General features: G+C 34.2%; 2 protein-coding genes, 1 long non-coding RNA gene and 1 pseudogene across 3 annotated transcripts; 3 read left to right on the top strand and 1 right to left on the bottom strand.

The window, feature by feature from the left end:
- Nucleotides 1-8,282: 8,282 nt before the first annotated feature.
- Nucleotides 8,283-9,216, bottom strand: LOC128035984 (uncharacterized). Its single transcript, XR_008192699.1, has 2 exons — nucleotides 8,932-9,216; nucleotides 8,283-8,799 (listed from the first exon to the last, which is right to left on the bottom strand). It is a non-coding gene; the product is annotated as an uncharacterized LOC128035984 (long non-coding RNA).
- Nucleotides 9,217-11,502: 2,286 nt separating this feature from the next.
- LOC105784353 (germin-like protein subfamily 1 member 14) lies at nucleotides 11,503-12,548 on the top strand (the record flags this gene model as incomplete). Its single annotated transcript, XM_052627153.1, is given in 5 exon segments — nucleotides 11,503-11,561; nucleotides 11,663-11,706; nucleotides 11,709-12,002; nucleotides 12,005-12,096; nucleotides 12,098-12,548. Coding segments are annotated over 5 exon segments (594 nt in total), but the record flags the coding sequence as incomplete, so codon positions are not given.
- Nucleotides 12,549-20,876: 8,328 nt separating this feature from the next.
- LOC128031931 (germin-like protein subfamily 1 member 13) lies at nucleotides 20,877-21,872 on the top strand. The gene is made up of 2 exons (XM_052626877.1): nucleotides 20,877-21,000; nucleotides 21,231-21,872. Exons 1-2 carry the CDS (start codon nucleotides 20,877-20,879, stop codon nucleotides 21,767-21,769), a joined length of 663 nt encoding a protein of 220 aa, XP_052482837.1. The 3' UTR covers nucleotides 21,770-21,872.
- A 1,399-nt stretch (nucleotides 21,873-23,271) lies between these two features.
- Nucleotides 23,272-24,037, top strand: LOC105784352 (germin-like protein subfamily 1 member 14; annotated as a pseudogene).
- The last annotated feature ends 293 nt before the right edge of the window (nucleotides 24,038-24,330 follow it).

The following is a 24,330-nucleotide window of genomic DNA, read 5'->3' as shown; positions in this document are numbered from 1 at the left end:
ATTTATTTAAATATTGTATTATTTCAATTAAATTAGCATTTTTAAAATAGTTTTTTTTAGAAATATTGTTACATTTATTTTACTCGTATTTTTAAAAACAAAAAAAATATTTAATTCATAAGGCAACGAACCGATTTAATTTTAAGACATCGAATTCATTGCTATGTTGGGTGAATATCGATGGCTCGTGTTAAATACGGGACGCCCTTCTAAAAATCGAAAATATTCAAAATTCCTCGTATTTTAATAAAAATTCTCGTGTTTTATTAGAATCCCGATTAAATATTAAATTGAATTTATTTAACACTAATTCGATGGTTTCATCGCCATGTTGGGGTGAATACCATCGATTCGTGTTAAATACGGTATTTTTTAAAAAAATCGTGTTTCAAAAATTTTCATGTCTTCAAAATTTCTCGTGTTTCAAAATAATAATAATAAAATTTCCCGTGTTTCAAAAAAATATATTCCTGTTTCTTTTTTTTTAAAATTTCCGTGTTTCAAAAATTCTCGTGAATAAAAAAAAATTTCGTGTTTTCAAAATTCCCGTGTTTGAAAAAATTTCGTGTTTTCGTGTTTTCAAAAAAAATTTCTCGTGGATATTTTTTTTTGATGTTATCATGTTTTCAAAAAATTCCCGTGTTTGACAAATTTTTGTGTTTTCAAAAAATTCCGTGTTTTCAAAAAAATTCATGTTTCAAAAATCTTCGTGTTTTCAAAAATTATTATTGTGTTTCAAAATTCTCGTGTTTAAAAACAAAAAAAAGTTTTCTCGAGTTTCAATCGGATCACAATTAAATATTAAATTGAACTTGTATTTTTGAAAATTAAGACAACGCGAGTTTAACGAGATACCAATTTTGGGCGTCGCGAGGGTGCTAATACCTTCCTCGCGCGTAACCGACTCCCGAACCCTAATTTTCTCTGGATTTTAACGTGGACCTAAAATTGCCTTTTTTTGGAAAAGTTCTTTTTTTTTTAAAAAAAATTCTTCTAAAAAGAGATTTTTGAAGGTGGATCACACCTAGAAAAAAGATCGGTGGCGATTCATTTTCTTAAATAAAATCAAAACTCCATTTTCAAATTTTCAATAATCGCTTCGATTAGCGCCCGTGCCAAAATTTTTAGGTCGCTACAGCTGGCGACTCCACTGGGGACAAAATGTTTTTGAGAGTCGAGTCTGATGTTAAACGCGTGTTGTCAAATTTTTAAAATCCTTTGTTCAAATTAATTTTTAATCGTGATCCTTGAATTTTATTTTTTGAAAAGTCATGCATTTGCATTCGGTTTTTTTAATTAATATTTTTCTAACTTGTTTTGTCTTTCTATTTTTTTTTCAGCTTTAAGTTTTACGTTTTTTTAGTTGTTTTAGTAAAAATAAAATTTAAAAGGTTTGTGAGTTTCTCCCCACACACCGTGCACTTGCATTTTTTGCATAACATGAGCTCTCTACCCGGGCTCCGTCCGTTTAAGTGGAAGTAAACGCTACGCCTTCGTGAGTTAACTCGTCCCTCCATGAGAGCTAGTAATTACTTAGGGTTACATATGATTTATGCTTTCGTGAGTTAACTTGTCCCTCCGCATAGGCATAAGTAAATGTAATCCCTCGAATTGAACTCGCAAGCCCATGACGGGCGATAACCGAGGCTCCGTACTTACTTTAGTAGGTGACAGTATGGACAATTCGAGTACCTTTCTAGAACCGAAGCCACATATAGTGAACCGTACGAGCCACCCAATTAGAGCCATGCTGAACCTCTGCCCGTTTGATAGTTACCAAAATAAGTGCACGGGAGAAACACCTCTTACCTTTTATTTCTTTTACATTTACATTTATTTACAAATGAATTGAGTCTGTTTAATAAATTGGGCCGGATAGATTGTCTGATGGTATGTGGGGTAGGTTTCTTGTAAAGCATGTTGGGGCAACAAATAAATAAATAAATAAATGTGGGTCTGTTCCACCAAATTACATGATTGAATAGCTTAATTTGTTAAATTTTCCATAGTCTTTATTTTTCTTTTTTTCCTCTGTTTATTTCTATTGTGATCTCTAACCAAGGTTATTTGTTCTTCATTTTATTTTTTCATCATGCATCATAGACATCTCATTATGAAGGTATTGGTTAAAGATTAGTTGCCAAAAACGAGTTTTTGATGGAGGAGTCAATTACACGAGTAACTGAGAAAAATACTGTAGTCCGAGATTAGTCTTTGAGGACTCAAAAAGTAAAAGAGGACAGTTTAAAGGAAGAATACACCTCTGATCTTCCCGAGCGTGTAACTTTGAATGCTCGTCAGAACGATCTCGAAGACTTGACTGGGATTTGGAAACAGTGGGACTCAGGCACTAGGGGCATCTTCATTGGCAAAATATTTTGTAATGGACTCTTTTGGATTAATGAAACGCCAAAATATGGGGCTAACTTGAAATCAACACCATTTTTTGCATATTTATGCATGACTGACATTCATCATCCATTCATTCATTGCATGTACATATCACCCTAATCATTCACTGAGACTAAAACAATATAATCCACAGTTGCGACACTCCAAGTCTGGAATCACGTCATTCTTATAGAACGCGTTTAAGAGCTAGAGCTATGGATGTTGAATTCAATGAGAGTGATACAATTGAGGATGTTTCAATGATACACCCTTGTCCTCCAAGATATGTTTTGAACAATTGAACTGCTGTGGACCTCATTGTAGTTTCTAAGTCCTCTCCAGAGTAATGCCCAATGTTAATTCTCCATTATTTTCTATGTCCCTAAGTAATGGGATTCCTTTTGTAAGAGCTTATGTTTGCTATTTATCATTTCAATGGACATTAATGAAGATGCATTTTGTTATGATCTTTTCATTTTTATCAGTTTCATAATTACCCCCATCACTTCATATCCTTTCTCTCCATGTATCTCATTCCATAACATTGTGTGTGTTCATTCCAATACTTTGATGCTCCCCTATAGTAGTCTTTTCTATCCGCCTTTCAAGTGCTCAGATATCCATGGCATGAACAATTCCGTTACAAGTCCTGAAATCGATTTCGAGAATACTGTTTGTTTAGGAGAATTTGAAGCCGAGGACGATGCTGAAAATTGTGACCGGCCACCTGACTTACTAAGAATGGTTGAACAAGAAGAGAAATAGATTTTACTTCATTAAGAATCTGTTGAGACAGTGAATTTGGGGAGTGAAGAAAAGAAACAAGAAGTGAAGATTGGGACTTCCATTTCAGAGAACACCAAACAGAATTTGATCGTCTTGCTCCGTGAGTACAAAGATGTATTTGCCTGGTCTTATCAGGATATGCCAGGGTTGAACACAGATATTGTGGTCCATAAGCTCCCACTGAAACCAGAATGCAAGCCCGTTCAACAGAAATTAAGAAGGATGGGACCCGAAATGCTGTTAAAGATAAAAGAAGAAGTCAAGAAACAATTTGACGCCGCCTTCCTACAAGTCTCCAAATATCCAGAGTGGGTGGCTAATATAGTCCCGGTACTGAAGAAAGACGGCAATGTTATAATTAGATAAAGATGACTCTTGAAGATATGGAGAAAACCACATTCGTGACAATATGGGGGACCTTCTGCTACAAAGTAATGCCGTTCGGATTAAAGAATGATGGGGCAACATATCAGAGAGCCATGGTGACGTTGTTCCATGATATGATGCACAAAGAAATAGAAGTTTATGTCGATGATATGATTGCCAAATCTCGGGAAGAAAAAGAGCATGTTGGAAATCTCAAGAAGCTGTTCAAAAGGCTAAGAAAGTTCCAGTTGAAGCTAAACCCGTCCAAATGTACGTTTGGGGCTACCTCAAGAAAACTACTAGGTTTCATTGTCAGTGAGAGAGGTATTGAAGTTGATCCAGACAAGATAAAAGCTATACAAGAACTGCCACCTCCGCGTATACAAAAAGAAGTCAGGGGATTTTTAGAAAGGTTGAATTACATTGCTCGATTCATCGCTCAACTTACCAATCAGTGTGATCCAATTTTTCGACTCCTTCAAAAATATAATCCGGGAAAATGGAACTAGGAGTGCCAAGCGGCATTTGACAAGATAAAACAATATTTGTCTAATCCTCCAGTACTAGTACCGCCAACACCTGAAAAACCCTTAATATTGTACCTGACCGTGTTTGAAAACTCAATGGGTTGCATACTGGGACAACATGATGGGTCGGGGAAAAGAGAAAAAGCGATTTACTACCTCAGCAAAAAGTTTACAGAATATGAGGCAAAGTACCCGTCAATTGAAAAATTCTATTGTGCATTGGTCTGGGTAGTTCGAAGGCTCAGACAATACATGTTGTATCATACAACGTGGTTAATTTCAAAGCTAGATCCATTAAAGTACATGATGGAGTCACCTGCACTCTCAGGAAGAATGGCACGATGGCAGATCTTACTGACTGAGTATGACATCATGTATGTGAGCCAAAAATCGATAAAGGGAAGAGCGACAGCTGGCTTCTTGGCAAGTCGAACAGCGGAAGAATACAAGCCTTTGAGATTTGATTTCCCAGATGAAGACTTGATGTGCATTTTCGAAGGTGAATAATCAAAAGATCAATCATAGAAGATGAGTATTGATAGTGCATCAAATGCATTGGGGGTATGGGATCGGAGCAGTCTTAGTGTCACCGGAAGGAGATCATTACCCGCTCACTACCAGATTGAACTTATTTTGTAGTAATAATATGGCAGAGTATGAAACTTGCATCATGGGACTTTGTGCAGCTATCGAGAAGAAAATCAAAATCTTAGAAGTACACGGGGACTCAGCATTAGTGATTTATCAAATTCGCGGAGAATGGGAAGTAAGAGATTCAAAATTAGTCAAGCATCGCGATCTCGTGGCGAAATTGGCCGAAGAATTCAAAGAAGTGACTTTTCACTACTTCCCACGAGAAGAAAACTAGTTGTCTTTACTGTTCGAAGCAAATAGAGAAACAGAAATAATGCCTCTCCAAATGAGCATATACGAGGTCTCCGCATACTGTTTTAGCATTGAGAAGGGGTCAGATGGACGACCATGGTTTCATGACATCTTGGAGTACATTAAGAATCAGAGGTATCCCGAGTAAGCAAACAAGAATGACAAGAGAACTATCAGGAGAATGGCGGCTGGGTTTGTTCTTGACGGGAATATCCTATACAAAAGAAGAAATGATCAAATGCTCTTGAGATGCGTGGACACTGCTGAAGCCAAAAGAATACTTGAGGATATCCATAAAGGAATTTGTGGAACGTATGCCAATGAGTTTACTATGGCCAGATAGATTATGAGACTTGGTTATTATTGGCTGACGATGGAAAGGGATTGCATCGGCTACGCACGAAAGTGCCACAAATGTCAAATTTATGGCGATAAAATTCATGCAGCTCCGTCGCCCCTTCATGTCATGACTTATCCGTGGCCTTTTTCTATGTGGGGCATGGATGTTATAGGGCCCATTTCTCCGAAAGCTTCCAATGGACATTGATTCATCTTTGTGGTTATAAACTACTTCACAAAATGGGTAGAAGTCACTTCGTTTGCTAATGTGACAAAGGCTGCAGTTTGTAGGTTCTTAAAAAAGGAGATCATATGTCGATATGGTCTACCTGAAAGAATCATTTCAGATAATGCTTTAAATTTGAACGACAAGATGATGAAAGAAGTATGTGAGCAATTTCAGATAAAGCATCATAATTCTTCGCCCTATCGCCCGAAGATGAACGGAGCAGTAGAAGCGGCTAATAAGAACATTAAGAGGATTATCGGGAAGATGACTGAGACATATAAAGACTGGCATGAGAAGCTACCATTCGCTTTGTACGCATATCGCACCTCTGTACGGACTTCTACAGGGGCAACTCCTTTTTCTCTGGTCTACGGGATGGAGGCCGTTCTGCCTATCGAAGTAGAGATCCCATCCTTGCGCGTCTTGATGGAGACAAAGTTAGAAGAATCAGAGTGGGTTCGAGCTCGATATGATCAGCTAAATCTTATTGAGGGAAAACGCTTGAAGGCAATTTGTCATGGACAGATGTATCAGAAAAGAATGATCACGGCCCATGATAAAAGGGTGCGGCCAAGAGAATTCCGCGAACGAGAACTGGTACTAAGAAAGATCCTCCCGATACAAAAGGACTTTCGAGGGAAATGGTCGCCAAATTGGGAAGGGCCATACGTTGTGAAAAATGCATTCTCGGGAGGGGCTCTGATTCTCACTGAGATAGACGGGAAAGAATTACCTAATCCAGTGAACTCAGATGTTGTGAAGAAATATTATGCCTAAAAAAACAAAAAACAACAAAAAAATAAGAAAAAGAAACAAAAAAATAGAAAAAGAAAAGAAGAAGAAAAAAATCAAGATGAAAACTCGAAAAGGGCGTATTGATAAACAGAAAATATTAGGATGAAAACCTGAAAGGGCTTCCTAATGAAACAGATTCGGACTTAAAGAGCAAGACGACTCGAACAGGAAGTCGAATGACAAAGTCACAATATTTGAAGCATTCTCAGAAGCTCAAAATCTTCTACACAAGAAGCCGTGCTCGAAAAGATCCAGGATGAAGAAACGTGGAAAGTTCATGCATTGGATATCTAGAACATTTGTGGCCATTGAATTCGCTTTCCTTTCTTTATGATTTTTTTTATTTGAATTTTTCCTTGTCAAATTTCTTTGTTTGTTGCTTTTGAAAAAATGAATATGAGGTCTTTCTTTCATGCCTACTTTGCCATTTTTCATGCATCTCGTGTTTGATTCATTTAAATGATAAATAGTAAGATGACATACTCTAAACAAAAGGAATGTTGAGCATTACCTTGATGAGAATTTGATAAATACAAGGACCCTGAAGCAAGAACAAAGTTCAACAATGGGGCAGGAAGGTGGTATACGAAAATGTGGATTACTCACAGAACTTGAGGATGAGTACAAAATTGGAGAGAAAAGTCAAGAATTAAGGAAATGAATGCGGACCCTCACGAAAATCAAAAGTGGGGCATGTGACAAACAGCCCAGGGTGCATTGCATGATCACGTAGACACAAAAGCATTTAGGACAAACATGTGCATATCATAACAACATCATAAATGACATACACAGGTATACCAGTAGAGCAAGGAATACTGGGAGAAAGCTGCACAGAATCAATGAAGAAGAAGGCTTTTAGCTTTACTAGATGTTTTTTGAAACCCTGTTTCTTTCAAGAAATATTTTTCACTTTCTATTTTTTTTTCAAATATCAACTCATAATACGAGAGGTGAGTTGAGCCTCGGGTCACGCTGAGGTATTTTTAATTTCGGTCTTTTTTTTTAAAATCAACTCATAATACAGAGGTGAGTTGAACCTCGGGTCACGCTGAGGTATTTTTAATTTATGTCTTTTTTTTTAAAATCAACTCATAATATAGAGGTGAGTTGAGCCTCGAGTCACACTGAGGTATTTTTAATTTATGTCTTTTTTTAAAAAATCAACTCATAATACAGAGGTGAGTTGAGCCTCGGGTCACGCTGAGGTATTTTTAATTTATGTCTCTTTTTTTTAAAATCAACTCATAATACAGAGGTGAGTTGAGCATCGGGTCACGCTGAGGTATTTTTAATTTATGTCTTTTTTTTTAAAAATCAACTCATAATACAGAGGTGAGTTGAGCCTTGGGTCACGCTGATGTATTTTTAATTTATGTTTTTTTTTTTAAATCAACTCATAATACAGAGGTGAGTTAAGCCTCGGGTCACGCTGAGGTATTTTTAATTTATGTCTTTTTTTTTAATCAACTCATAATACAGAGGTGAGTTGAGCCTCGGGTCACGCTGATGTATTTTTAATTTATGTCTTTTTTTAAAAAAAATCAACTCATAATACAAAGGTGAGTTGAGCCTCGGGTCACACTGAGGTATTTTTAATTTATGTCTTTTTTTAAAAAATCAACTCATAATACAGAGGTGAGTTGAGCCTCGGGTCACGGTAAGGTATTTTTAATTTATGTCTTTTTTTTAAAATCAACTCATAATACAGAGGTGAGTTGAGCCTCGGACCATGCCGAGGTATTTCTTTTAAATTTCTGTTTTTCAAAAATCAACTCATATTGCTAGAGGTGAGTTGAGCCTCGGGCCACACGCTGAGGTATTTTCAATTTCTGTTTTTCAAGTAAAAAGAAAATTTTGGACAGTCGAACAAAATTCAGTGCTTTTAAGTCTTGGCTCTATCCCTGTTTCACAGCGATGAGCAAAAAGGGGTAGCTGTAATCACTGAATTTTGTCCGGGAATAATTTCGTGTTAAAAAAAATTAAAAAAAATTGCATTTTGACCCCTGTACTTTTTGAAATTTACATTTTGACCCTTGTACTTTTCGAAATTTACATTTTGACCCCAAACTTTTCTAAAATTACATTTCAACCTTTAAACTTTCTCAAAATGCCACTTTAACCCCTAAACTTTCAAGAAATTACATTTGGCCCATATTTTTGCTAAAATTGCACTTTGCCCCAGAAGCTTTGCATCCTATGCAATTTGGTCCTCCTGGACTTGTCAAATCACCGCAATAGCAGCCAAGCGTACCCCTCCCCAGCCGCTACTCCAGCAGCCTCCCTAGGCCATGATGGCTCTCCTGCAACCTGAAGACAAAATTGAAAGGATTTAAAAGAGGGAGATGAAATGAAGAAGATGGGATTTCCGGCAGCCAAGGAAAGCAAAAAAAAAAAACAACAAAATCAAGCAAAAATCAAGCAAAAAACAGCAGCAAAAAGCCCCACGCCTCCGGGTCCACCGCCGTCCCTCACCACCGGCTGTCGTTCCCCCATCCACCAAAGACAAAGAAAGCCAATAAAAAAAAAAGCAAAGTCAAAGAAAAAAACAACAAGCAAAAAGAAAAAAAAACAAGCAAAGAAGAAAGAGAGAAGAGAAGAGGAGAGCTTCACCGTGCGCCACCGCTGATCGCCGTGCCAGGCTGGGGGGTGCACCGTCGGGGCTGAACGGAGAAGAAAGAAAAAAGAAAAGAAGAAAGAAAGAAGAAACAGAGAAGAAAGAAGAAAAAAAAGGAAAGAAAAAAGGGGAAAGAAAAATAAAAAATAATATATCGGGTCGACCCGACCCGGATTCAACCCGCGACCCGACCCAACAGGCCCAGCAGTAGTAGGCCAGCCCAAAAAGAAGCAGCAGAAAAAAAGAAAGAAAGAAGCAGAAAAAAAAGAAGAAAGAAGCAGTCCAGCAGCAGGCCCAGTGCAGCAGTCCAGCAGCAGGCCCAGTTCAGCAGTCTAGCAGCTTCAGCCCAATAGCAGCAGACCAGTGCCCAGCAGGCCAGCAGATTCGGCCCACTTCCTGGCAGCCCATAAGTAACGGCCCAACAGCAAAAAAAGAGTAAAAGGCCCATTCTTCAACTCCATTATTTTGGGCTTTTGGGTAATTTTTTTATCCATTTATTTTAGTCCATTTATTTAAACATTGTATTATTTCAATTAAATTAGCATTTTTTAAAATAGTTTTTTTTAGAAATATTGTTACATTTATTTTACTCGTATTTTAAAAACAAAAAAAATATTTAATGCATAAGGCAACGAACCGATTTAATTTTAAGTCATCGAATTCATTGCTATGTTGGGTGAATATCGATGGCTCGTGTTAAATCTGGGGCCTTCTAAAATCGAAAATATTCAAAATTCCTCGTATTTTAATAAAAATCTCGTGTTTTATTAGAATCCCGATTAAATATTAAATTGAATTTATTTAACACTAATTCGATGGTTTCATCGCCATGTTGGGGTGAATACCATCGATTAAATGTTAAATCTGATATTTAAAAAATCGTGTTTCAAAAATTTCATGTCTTCAAAATTTCTCGTGTTTCAAAATAATAATAATAAAATTTCCCGTGTTTCAAAAAAATATATTCCTGTTTCTTTTTTTAAAAAAAATTTTCCGTGTTTCAAAAACTCTCGTGAATAAAAAAAATTTCGTGTTTTCAAAATTCCCATCTTTGAAAAAATTTCGTGTTTTCGTGTTTTCAAAAAAAAAAATTTCTCGTGGATATTTTTTTGATGTTATTGTGTTTTCAAAAAATTTCCGTGTTTGACAAATTTTCATGTTTTCAAAAAATTCCGTGTTTCAAAAATTTTCGTGTTTTCAAAAATTATTATTGTGTTTCAAAATTCTCGTGTTTAAAAACAAAAAAAAGTTTTCTCGAGTTTCAATCGGATCACAATTAAATATTAAATTGAACTTGTATTTTTGAAAATTAAGACAACGCGCGTTTAACGAGATACCAATTTTGGGCGTCGCAAGGGTGCTAATACCTTCCTCGCGCGTAACCGACTCCCGAACCCTAATTTTCTCTGGATTTTGACGTGGAATAAAATTGCCTTTTTTTGGAAAAGTTTTTTTTTTTTAAAAAATTTCTTATAAAAAGAGATTTTTGAAGGTGTCCGATCACAGCTAGAAAAAGATCGGTGGCGACTCCTTTTCTTAAATAAAATCAAAACTCCATTTTCAAATTTTCAATAATCGCTTCGATTAGCACCCGTGCCAAAATTTTTTGGTCGCTACAAGTTATATTTCATTTCAAACTAAGTTAGGCCTATGATTAATGTAATTAGCTAGTATGTGAGCTGTAAACATATCTTTGTACAAGCTTACAAGTTTAAATTTCAAGTTTTTATGTAATTAGTGGAGGTAGGTAATGTTTAGGTGATTACTTGCTGTTTTTGACAAGCTTAGTGCTTGATCTTATGTATTCGCATTATGCCATTATTTTTCTTATGAATGAAATTTGTTTTGTTCATCAAAACTCTCTCCATTTTTCCTTAGCTTTTCTTCTTTCTATTACTCGAATCAGATTGTTTGCTAAGCAAGCATCGAGGCTTGTTGCACAAGACACAAGCTGAGTTTGTCTGTTCCAGTTTTAATTCCAACAAGTTAACCTGAGCCACTTGATATATATATTTATATATATTAGTTGAATTACCTTCAACAAAAAATGTTTATTATTATTATTATAATAAATGGGGTCCGAGTCTTGAAATAAAAAAATAATTGCAGATATTAAGAATCGAAATCCAAGAATATCTTACGTTACCTCAACCAGTTTCTTCTCTTCTTAGAACTGGATTTCAAGCAGAAACAAGTGTATTCAATGGACACTATTTTCATATTAGAAACCTAATAACAGTGTCTTCAACATTAACTGAACACCATCCTAACCCACAAATGGTCTTCCAAATATCTTCTTTCGTTTCGTTTTACTTTCTTGCCACCTAAAACCCATCCTTTTCACAAATCTCACACTCATTTACCAGCAATTCATCGAAAATAATGACTTGCCTGTTGGTTTCCATCTATAAATAGCTTTATCTGCCGTGCAAAGTTTATCAATCTTCTCCCAAGCAAATATCAAACAACCAGCTAAGTCAACATATATCATAATGAAAGGGATTCGCTCCATTCTTATTGCTTTTGGCCTCTTTGCTTTTGCTTGCTCATCGGCCTCGAAGATATGACCCCATCCTCTCCGGGACTTTTGTGTAGCTATCAAGGACATCAAGAATGGCGATGCGTATTCAAGACTTTGTGTTAATGTTCATCCTCATGATGTTAATAAAGCATGAGTGAACAACATTACGTTTCAATGTTCTAATATAACTTTTAACATTTCTTCATTGCGGTGTTTGTAAATGGTAAATTTTGCAAAGACCCAAAGCTTGCGATTCAGAAGATTTCTTCTTTTCGAGCCTAAACAGCCGAGAGAACACATCAAATCCAGTTGGATCAAATGTCACTATGATCAATGTAGATATAATACCAGGACTTAACACTCTCGGTTTAACTCTGATTCGAGTCGACTATGCACCTTATGGTGTCAACCCTCCTCACACTCACCCTCGGGGATCCGAGATCCTACTTGTTGTCGAAGGCACACTTTATGTCGGCTTCGTTACGGCGGACCCAGACAACCGTCTCTTCACTAAAATCCTAAACCACGGAGATGCTTTTGTTTTCCCTTTGGTTTGATTCATTTCCGATTCAACATAGGAAAAAGCTGCGGTTGCCTTTCTTTGTTCTCGGCAGACCAAAATCTTGGGCGTATCACCATAGTGCGACGCAGTGTTTGGCTCAAACCCACCGATCAACCCAGATGTTTTGGCCAAGGCGTTCCAGTTGAACAAGAATGTGGTTAAGTATCTTCAGTCTCGGTTCTAATGGGATTAACAACTACTTTAAGAGCCAAATCAAAACCCCAAAAGTTTGTTTGCTTGTTTGAAACAATGTTTGCATGCACTTTTCTAAACCAAGTCATACTATTCTGCTAAGTATCATGTAATAAACAGAGAGGTTTAAATTTACTTCTCCAGTCTCCTCTCTTGACATTATCCTTTCAGATATAAGACCAGAATTTGTAATGCTTTCGAATTTAAATTACGACCACAATCAAGGGCACCAATGCATATGTAGTTCATGTTGTTATTGTTGTATTTATGTCATGCTAGCCCTACTTGCTTGTATTCCTTGTTAGTTGGATTTGAATGCAAATGTTGGAATTTCTTCATCTTGAGTTACGATGAGATAACAAATTGATCAATAAATTGCTTGAAATATATATTTTTAAAATAATAAGTTGGATGAGATCCATCTATATATCTCAAAGTGAAATCAAATTGGAATGAAGGGTTGAGCCAATTATATAAAAATTAATGAAATGTGTGACTCATATTTTTTCTTAAATAATTTAAATTCAAAATTTTTAACTCTACCGAATAAATTTTCAAAAAAATTATAAATTTGATGATAAAATTTAGTTTGGGGTGTGTTTGGTTATTTTAATATTCGATTGGGTTTTCTAAAAATCGGAATGCACTTAAAGTATTTAGAAAAAAACCTTCAATTAGTTTTTCTTTCCGATTAGTTTATTTGATTCGTGTAAACTCTTTCGTAATTTCATTATCTTTTCCTTTAAATTTAAAGAATCCATTGACAGGAGCTTTCAAATTTAACGATTTAAAAGTTTACCAATTTAGAATGTTTGAAGATATAATCTTTAACAACAAATATTTTTTTTTTGATGAATGATGAAATTCATTAATTCAAGAATGCAGTTAAATTGCTATAAAGGGAAAAAAAAACAATGTACAGTGTTATACAAACAAATTAACGAATGATACCCCAAGCACAAAGTGAAGCATTAACAGGACCAGTTCTATTGATTGGTCTTCCTCCTAAGCGAGCCCGCACAATCTCTTTAATCTGCACCAAGACAGCATCTTCAGTCTAGAAAGATAAACCAAAATACATCTTGTTCCTCTGTCTCCATATCACATACAAATATGCACTCCAAGCAAGCTTGAGTATAGCAACAAGCGAGGACTTTCCTTTAAGTTTCAATATCATCTAAGCTAACTCTTACCTCCAAATTCTCACAGCCCTATGAATGGAGCAAAGGCACAAAACTGATTGCCACACCTTCCTTGAAAAATTGCACTCAAAGAAAATGTGATCACATCTCTCTGTAGCATCCATACAGAAAAAGCAACAAGTATCAACCGAAATCCCAAAAGCAAGCAAATGATCTCGAGTTGGGAGTTTATTAAGAATGACCATCCAAGCAATAAGAGAATGTTTGGGAATATGTAAAGGGAACCATAACAAATGGTTTCATTCCACCTTCATACCACGAGTTCTAATTGCCTCCCATAGTTGAGAAGTACTCACTTTAGCATTAGCAAATTGTTGAGAAGTGACAGCAACCAAAGGCTTCAACTTAAGCATCCTTTGCTAATTCCAGCTACTCATTGAAGTAGGAGCCACATCCAGAAAACTCCTACCCTTTAACTGTAATAGCCCAATTTTAGGCCTATCGGAACAGTGGTTTCGGGACCACAAATCCGACGAAAAAAAAATGTAATGGCCTGAATTTTCAGAGGTGTCGGAACGGTGATTCGAGATCACTAAATTCGACAAATGGGTAGAAAATATTATTAATTTAGTAAGTATAAGTTAAATGTGAAGTTAGGAAAATTTTTGAAATAGTGAATAGTGCACTAGAAATAAATATTAAAATAATTAGAATCGAAATGAGGTATCAAGACCTCAGGGATTTTAAATCGAGCCATAAATATTTTTATAAATATTTATGGAGTGTTAAAAATTTAGTATTAAAGTTTCGTTAAGAAATTTTAAAGTTCCGATAATTAATTGAACAAAAAGGACTAAATTGTAACAAATGCAAAATTTTGGGAAATGATTAAATAGCTTAAATGATAAAAGGAAGAGGGCTTAAAAGGAAAATAGACCCAAGGTCTATTTGGGCTGGACGGCAAAGGCATGAAATCAGCAAGAAAGTAAGAAGAATTAAGGGCAAAATTGGAATATTGCAAAATTTGCTTAATAAAGTTAGGACCAAAGTGGAGTTATCTAGATTTCTCTTCATTTTTCTGAATTCTCATCAGCTAAAAACACCATGGAAGGGCTTCTTCAAGCTGGTTCTTCATATTTTTATTACAAGTAAGTTCAATTCTTGATTATTTCTTGAAATTTTTGTATTTTTATGACTTTTACAACTAGGCCCACTTGTTAAATTCATTAGTTTTTGATTTTATGAAAGAATTTGAAAGTTGATATGAATATGTGCTGGAATTATATGATGATTTAGCATGAAATTAGAGCTTTAAATTGTTCATATGCTGATTTTATTGAAAGAATTGAATAGAAAATGAATGTTTGGGACCTAATAGTAAAAGAGTTTGAAGATAGAGTTATATGTGGAAATTCTGAATTTCAATAGTTGTGTAACAACTTATAATGTCTAGTAAAGTACTAATTGAGAAAATTAGATTAATTGAGGGTTAATTGAGAAAGGACCGAATTGTATAAACTGTGAAATTTGGGGCAAAATGGAAATCAACATTTTGCACTAAAGCAGTTTTGGACAGCAGCAGTAGTGTAACTTTGAAAAATCACCAAAATTGTAGAGATTGAATTAGAGGATGAATAAAATATGAAACTAAAGCTTATTGAGTCTAGTTTCTTATAAAAGAAATGATGTGAGCAATGGAATTGTAAATCATGAGATATAATAGATTTTGTGAGACAAGGTCAGAATGAATTCAGGTTCCCTGTTCTGACTTTGGAAAATCATTAAAAATTGTAAAAAATGATTATGAGTTATAGTTTATATGGTTAGAATCCTTAATGAGTCTATTTTAGAAGAAACAAGCTAAAACATCATCCGAATTCTGTACAATGAGATAATTAATTTTTAGTGAAGAGTGGTCGGAACTGTCAGACAGCGAAACAGGGGAAACTTTAAAGAATAAACTGTACTATTTGGCTGAACCAAAAATTATGAAAATTTTATGGTATGAAGATATGTGAGTCTAATTTCAGGGAAAATTAACGGATCTTAATTTGGAGCTCTGTAGCTCCGGATAAAAATAATTTAGTGACTCTGACTCGGATAAACAGCTTTGAATATACATGTTAGTGAATATTGAAATTATGGTTAATGTTGTTTAAGTGTGTTATACACATTAAGGATGTGGAATGGAGAGGAGGAGGAGGAAAAATTGGGAAATATATGAATGATTCGTGTATAAATGGTCATATGTTTGATTATAACTCATAAACGATGAAATATGAATGATGCTTATTTTTGTGCATTATTGGTCATGGTTTAAGCTCATGTGTGAAAATAAAGTTTCATAGTATGTGTGTATGGTATATTCAGTATATGATTTGGCATGAAATAATACCATGAATGGTTTATGAATTAACACATGTTGGTAAGCCTGATACATGAATAAATGTTGTGCTCATCCATGCTTATAATGCTTATGCTATACGTGTATTTGGCTAACATATTTGGTGTATATGCTTAGACTTTGGCCAAGTAGTGGCTAGATTATGCCACGTTAAATTTATAAGTTATGCATTGAAATGGTTTATTGTGTGGTTAGTTCCAAAAAAGAGTTATGTTTAAATACACTAGCTTGCAACTATGGTTGAATGATATGCTTATATCTTGTGTGATGTGCATAGAAACAAGTGTGGAAAGATAATGAAATAATAAGTTCATATGGCTGAAATTTAATGATTAAATGTTAATTTCATGAATTATACAATGTATGATGAAATGTATTTATTTTTGAAATGAGAATAAAATAAAAATGTGAAAAATCGAATAAATGATCAAATTAAGCGGAACGCCGGATTTGAGTACTTCTGATCAAGAGATAAAGTGATAAGTGGTAGCTTTAGCTACACTTATCTGATCAAGTGAAAAAGTGATAAGTGCTATACTTATCTGATCAAGTGACAAAGTGATAAGTGTTAGCCTTAGCTACACTTATTTGATCAAGTGAGAAAGTGATAAGTGGTAGCCTTAGCTACACTTATCTGATCAAGTGAGAAAGTGATAAGTGGTGAGAAAGTGATAAGTGGTAGCCTTAGCTACACTTATCTGATCAAGTGAGAAAGTGATAAGTGGTAGCCTTAGCTACACTTATCTGATCAAGTGACAAAGTGATAAGTGGTAGCCTAGCTACACTTATCTGATCAGGGACAAGTGATAAGTGATCATACGTAAGACCATAGTTATACTATGGCAAAGTGAAAGTGAAGTACTCAATTTTCCGTAACCGTTCCCTAATTTGATTAAGGATGGTAAGTGACAAATTGGCCCAAAAGAATTAAAGTAAATGGATAAGTGGTAGTGTATTTATATCAGGACGATGTTGTTATTCAAGCTAAAGTGATGTTTTCATTGCAAAATTGAGAATTTCATAAATGTGTTATTGAATGGTATAATCAATAAACATTGAGTTAAATGGTAAATACGTATTAGTGTTGAACTTGATGTCATTGAATTGTACGTGAATTAAATGGAAATTGCTAGTGATATGATCTAAATCGTGAGCATGAGAATTTGCGAATTGAAGGAAATGGAAATGAAGCATTGAATTGCATGAGTATGTATCGGGTCTCGTAAGCCCTAATTATTATGATTATAACATTTTGAGGATATACTGTGAAAAGTTACAGGAGCATGTTAATTATTTTGAAGGTTTTAATTTAGATGAAATTTTATAACTCGGTTAAATACATTTACAAGTGCATGTGTTTTGGTAATGCCTTGTACCCTATTCCGGTATTGAATACGGGTAAGGGGTGTTACATTAACACATATTCACTAACCCAAGCGATCTAAAGAGAGCCCTCTCCAACAAGCATGGCACGGATAAGCTGCAAAATACAAGTTTTATTCCATTCTGCCACATTTTTTAGTCCCAAGCCCCCTTCAAATTTAGGTAAACAAATTGCCTTCTAACAAACACAAGCCCCTTGACTCGAGCCAACCTTCCCTTTCCAAAAGAAGCTAAGCCAATATTGATAAACCTCTTAAAAACACTCTTAGGCATTAGAAATTTACGACTCCAATAGGCTTGCACACTAAAGATCACAACCTTAATGAGTTGCAGTCTACCAACATAACTCAAGTGCTTAGTAGACCACCTTTGAATCCTGTCCAGAATCCTATTAGTTAAAGCAGCAAAGTCAAACTGAGACAGCTTTCGAGAAACAAGAGGAACATAAAGGTACCTCACTGGTAGCCTACCAACTTTATAGTCCATTACATTCCGGACTCACGAGGACACTATATCAAGATCTCACACATATTTTCAACAGTCACTCAAGTACTCATTCACCAATACTAGAACATTAGTCACAAAAGATGTATCTACAAAGACTTAGTAGGAGTCGACATTAGGGACTCACCTATTACAATTCCCAGCTCCAAACTCTGTGATCCAGATTGAACTAGCAGCAACAACTGCTTAAAGAACATGAATTCACCATTATAACCCATACACAGTCAGATTACTAGCATATATCTACAGATAATCCCTATGCAGGGCTTTTTATTCATAACTTGTAATGATCTGTTAAAATCTCTAATTCATTGGATAAATCTTTGATTCTTTTGAGCATCTATTTGTAATTTAATTTGATAAAATAAAATAAAATTCAAATTAGAAGAAGATACAGATACATACGAATGAGGTAATTTATAATTGAAAATCACATCAACATAATTGGATCATACATTAAGAATCATTATTAGTAAACAACAATTTAAACATGACCAGACTTGCTGGAGAGTAGGGGCAGAGTCAGAGGACCGGTAGGGATCCCGATCCCTCTAAAATAGAAAATTTTATATTTAGGTTTTTTTTTATAATTTATAAAATTTTAAATTAATAATGGTAAAATTATATTTTGATTCTCAAAAATATAAAAAGAAAATTATTTAATCCTTTAAAATTATAAAGATATAGGCTATTAAAATGGTGAAATTACATTTTTACTATCATAAAAATATACAATTTAATTCCGACCCCCAAAAAATTTCTAACTTCGCTCCTGTTGGAGAGAATACTGATTATGAATGTGTAGTGATATATGGATACAGAAGTTAACTTCTTTTAGCTTTGTTGATGTGATATACACGAGCTTGCCAGGTGTATGACTGTCAGCATTTAATTATTTTTAACTTTTTTAAATTATAAAAATATATTTTTAAAATTAAAAACCATTAAAATTATTAAGAAGTATAAAATTATAAAAAATATTTTTAATATTTTAAAATTTAAAATTAATTAAATGTTGACATATCATCAACGTGTATGTCATGTCATCAAAATTAACAAACAAAATTTTTTCATCTATTTTAGGGTGATTTGATAAAATGTACATTCAAGGGTTAAAAGAGACGAAAAATTAAATGAAATGCTAAAATGACTGTTTTTTTTAAAGTTAAAGAGCAAAAAATCATTATGTTTTTTTTTGGATAATGAATAGGTTTTAAGACAAAATTGTGGTAATGAATGTTGATACTCTTATTTATACAAATCTGCTAATATAATAAAATTTAGTGTATTTATGAGAAATATCATATTCTGAATTAATATGATATTTGACTCTTAGTTGTGCAAATTCATAGAATATTTTAATTTCAATCTAATCTTTTATTAGTTTTTAATCATAATTGGGCCCTTAAATTTAGTTTTAGTTTTTTAAGCCCAAATTTGATGCTTATATTTATCAATATTATGAGACTTATTTAATCAAATGGGGACCTAACAATGAATTTTTTTAACAGATTGATTGACGAAATGAACGTGATTATTATATAGGATGTGTTATATAATATTTTTTATTTGTATAATATCTTTAAATAATATTGTGTACATGCGTATTGAAGAAAAATATTATAATTTTATATAAAGATATAATATAATTAATTTACTTTAAAATTAGTATTTGATTGCTGCTATAATATTTTTTATGTAAAATAAACAGAATTATTTAACAAAATTATCTAGAAATATTCCGCGGACATCTTGTAAACAACTGTAGTCCTACGTTCCTATCAAAAGTTAGTTTAGTGATACCATTTGCTTCTATGCCATCTTCTATAGAAATATGTTCGAACTCCCAAAGACCTGTTTCCAATAGAAGTTGATGAATGCGCATGATTAGAGCTGATTGTGATGTCTTTGAAGATACTTCTTGAATTTCCTGAATTGCCTCTAAGCTGTCTGTCTGAATCAAAACTTTATCGTACCTTCTGCTCTGAAGAAAAGACAGGCCGACCATCTAAAATACCCCAAAACTGGGCACTAAAAATCGAACATTGTCCCAACCGTCTATTGAAACCAAGAATCCAATTCCCCTGATGATCCCTAACAATACCCCCTGCAGCAGCATCACCGGAGTCAACCTTAACAGCTCCATCCGAGTATAAACGAATCCAATTTTCAGTTTTGCTTGGATTTGTGTGTGGCTTCGACTTTCTAGTATGATCTTACTTGTGTATGGATTTGCACTGTAAAACCCAACTGTACGAGCATTTATTTATATCATCCACACTCCACGACAATCCTTAAAAAATGAAGATATTTCTATTTTCCTAGATTCTCCAAGTTACTAACCCAAAGAAGCACGGCCAATCAATCTCCCTCATAAAAAATACTTCGAAAATTTCTCAAATTAGATTCAAGCCAATTCTGTAAATCTCCTGAAAGAACTATTCTTGTTTGTCAATAGAAATAACCTGTGACCAAATACCTTTAGCCACAAAACAATCCCTAATAGCATGTAAAACATCCTCTACGCAAAGCTCACAAATCTTTGTTTTCTGCAATAATATTTTGATTTTTACAGTTTATTAAAGTAAATTAATGATGTTTAAATATTATATAATCACATTTATTAAATTTATTCTAAATTCTTTGTTAATCTTTTTAATTAATTAATTATTACAAATGACATTTTTTTATACCGACAAATGAAAGAATGTTTCTTTATAATAAAACATATGATATCCAACTTATAAATCATAATATACATGATATTCCTTAGGATAAACAATTCCGTACATAGTAAGAGTCATGAAAACCAAGATCAAACTTCATTTTCAGATGATGTTTGAGTCACTTCCAATTTAAAAAAAAAACCATGGTTGTTAAATTATCTTTAATTGACCCAATTCTGCCGGAGCCAAGTTTCAAGAAAGAAAAAAAAAACAGAAACATCTTATATCTGAAAATTAATCTTTTGTTTCAATATGTCCTGATTTAAGCAAAGGAGGATGTATTATACTACTTCTTTTATGCAGGCCTGCTGATTCACTAAGTAATTAAAAATGTTTCGGTTGTTTCTATCTGTACTGTCAGTTGTGGCATAAATTAAAGAAAATTAATTAAAATAAGCAAAAATCATAGACTGGTTCAATGGCTTCAACCTATAAATGGCCATTTATCCATGCAGAGCCTCTCATGCCCAAGAAACAAATAGAAGCTAACTCTACCATATACAAAAAATGGAAGCCCTTCAGATTATAGTATCCATTTTCATCTTGGCTCTTGCATCATCTTTGACCTTTGCCTCTGATCCTAGCCCACTTCAGGACTTTTGTGTAGCCATTAATGATCCCAAGGGCTCTGGTATGTCTTCTCTTCAAATACTTTCATTTTTCTTGAGCTACTTGTGTCTGTGTCTAATGTATATCCGGACATGAACGGGATATGAATCTTAAGACCTTGACACTCGTATCTATCACATCAATGTCCAACATATGCTGATATTCGGCACTTATACTCAAGTGTTAGTAACATGAAATCATCTTTTTTTCTTCTTCTTCTTTTATTGACCGACATTTCTTGCTTTGATGTAGTGTTTGTCAACGGAAAATTCTGCAAAGACGCAAAGCTTGCCAAAGCAGATGACTTCTACTTTTCAGGTCTCCATATTCGCAAAAACACATCCAACATATTTGGATCAACTGTCACACCTGTCAATGTTGCACAGATGCCAGGACTTCACACATTGGGGATATCTATGGTTCGAATTGACTATGCACCTTACGGTGGCCTGAACCCTCCTCACACTCACCCTCGTGCCTCAGAAATTCTAGTTGTTCTGGAAGGCACACTCCATGTCGGTTTCGTTACATCGAATCCAGATAATCGTTTGATTTCTAAAGTCCTATATCCCGGAGATGTCTTTGTTTTTCCTGTGGGTCTCATTCACTTTCAGTACAACATAGGGAACACCTATGCTGTCGCCTTTGCTGGTCTTAGCAGTGCAAACCCAGGGGTGATCACTATCGCAAATGCAGTATTTGGCTCAAACCCTTCCATTAATGCTGATATTCTTGCCGAGGCTTTTAATCTGGATTGGAAAATGGTGAAGAATCTTCAATCCGAATTCTAATGGGATAACAATAGGAGAATGTTGAATGATGTTTGAAGAAGTCATTTGTTATTTATAGTAACATTAAATTTTATTTTATTTTCTGAAATATAAAATAAAAGATGTTCTTTGTGGGGCCTCTTCTTATGTAACCATGTATAGCATACTATAAAATTGAAAATTCTTTTAATTGAAATCCATAAAATAATTTTAGATTTCACCCAAAATATTAGATTAAACATGAAAACATCTTTTTATTAACCATTGAAATTCTAATTTTATTCAAAATTTGTAATAATTGAATTTGGAAAAGATAAATTATATTTGTGTATATATAAATATTTCAATTGTCATTTGTCTAAAACTATTTTTTATGTATATAGCTAGGGATGATGTACATACAACCTATTGAAGCAATTATAAATTTATATATAAGTTAATTTTGACGGAATAATATCATACACGAGTGGGGTATTTATTTTTATTAGTTTGGCTCCTTATTTTCATTTTGTAATTTTATTATCCAAATATAAATCTCTGTTAAAAATGTTAAGCCAATCAATGACGCTTACCACATATCAAGAAAAGTTAAAACAGACTTCAAAATGTTTTTTTTTAAATATACATGAGAAATTAAAAGAAAATCATTAAGAAAACCAAAAAATCTTAAGAGTTAAAAATTATGAAAAAAAACACTAAAATTTCTTAATCTATTTTTGAAAATTTTAAAAGAAATATTTTAAAAATTATAAGAATGCTAAACTTAAAAAATTAAAAAATCATTTAATTCTATAAACTTTTTTTATAGAAATTGTTCTAAACTACTTCATTTATTTCCTGGGGTTTAAATGCAAATAATAATTGGGATTTAAATTGTTCTTTTGCTGCAGCAGATGATATATATATATATATAACAAATAATTTACCCAAGTAATTAGTTCGTTTGGGACCTTCCATCTGGTCATATTCAAAGTAGCAGTTAACCAGAGCCACTTGATAGATACCTTCAAAACTCAACCATTCATGATTAAGGGAAATCCTTCAATCATTTAATTTTCTTCATGTTCATTTAACCAGCCAAATTTTGCGTCAAGAAAAAATGTCTATTATTATAATTATGAATGAGGTCAGAGTTTTGAAATAGAAAAACAGTTGCAGATTCGAAATTCAAGAATATCTTATGTTACCTCAACCAGTTTCTTCTCTTCTTAGAACTGGATTTCAAGCAGAAACAAGTGTCTTCAATGGACACTATTTTCATATTAGAAACCTAATAACAGTGTCGTCAACATTAACTGGACACCATCCTAACCCACAAATGGTCTTCCAAATATCTCTATTCTTTCGTTTCGTTTTACTTTCTTGCCACCTAAAACCCATCCCTTAATTTCACAAATCTGACACTCATTTACCAGCAATTCATGGAAATAATGACCTGCCTGTTGGTTTCCATCTATAAATAGCTTTATCTGCCATGCAAAGTTTCTCAATCTTCTCCCAAACAATAGCAAACAACCAGCTAAGTCAACATATATCATAATGAAAGGAATTCGCTCCATTCTTATTGCTTTTGCTTGCTCATCGGCCTCAGCATATGACCCCAGTCCTCTCCAGGACTTTTGTGTTGCTATCAAGGACTTCAAGAATGGCGGTACGCATTCAAGACTTTGTGTTAATGTTCATCCTCGTGATGTTAATCAAGACTGGGCTGAACAACATTACGTTTCAATGTTCTAATATAACTTTTTAACATTTCTTCATTGCAGTGTTTGTAAATGGCAATTTTGCAAAGACCCAAAGCATGCAGTTACAGAAGATTTCTTTTCAGGCCTAAACAGGCCGGGAACACATCAAATCCAGATGGATCAAATGTCACTATGATCAATGTAGATCAAATACTAGGACTTAACACTCTCAGCATATCTCTGGTTCGAATCGACTATGCACCTTATGGTGTCAACCCCCCACACTCATTTGTTGTCGAAGGCACACTTTATGTCGGCTTCGTTATGGCGAACCCAACCCACTGTCTCTTCACTAAAATCCTAAACCCTGGAGATGTTTTTGTTTTCCCCTTTGGTTTGATTCATTTCCAGTTCAACATAGGAAAAACTGCGGCGGTTGCCTTTGCTGGTCTCAGTAGCCAAAATGCTGGGGTTATCACCATAGCTAACGCAATCTTTGGCTCAAACCTACCGATCAACCCAGATATTCTGGCCAAGGCGTTCCAGTTGAAAAAGAATGTGGTTAAGTACCTTCAGTCTCGATACTAATGGGATTAGCAACTACTTTAAGAGCCAAATTAAAACCCCAGAAGTTTGTTTGCTTGTTTGAAATAATGTTTGCATGCATTTTTCTAAATCAAGTCGTACTATTCTGCTAAGTATCATGTAATAAACAAAGAGGTTTAAATCTACTTCTCTAGTCTCCTCTCTTGGCGTGCTCCTTTCAGATATAAAACCAGAATTTGTAATGCTATCGGATTTAAATTAAGACCGCAATCAATGGCACAAAAACGTAACTTTGTCGTTAGAATGGAGTAAAAAAAGCTGAGACTTATAAGTTATGCGGCGGAGAGACGT

Source organism: Gossypium raimondii, chromosome 13, assembly GCF_025698545.1.
Source record: "Gossypium raimondii isolate GPD5lz chromosome 13, ASM2569854v1, whole genome shotgun sequence".
Classification (NCBI taxonomy): Eukaryota; Viridiplantae; Streptophyta; class Magnoliopsida; order Malvales; family Malvaceae; genus Gossypium; species Gossypium raimondii.
Note: the sequence above shows the minus strand (reverse complement) of the source record. Positions and strands in the feature narration are given on the sequence as shown.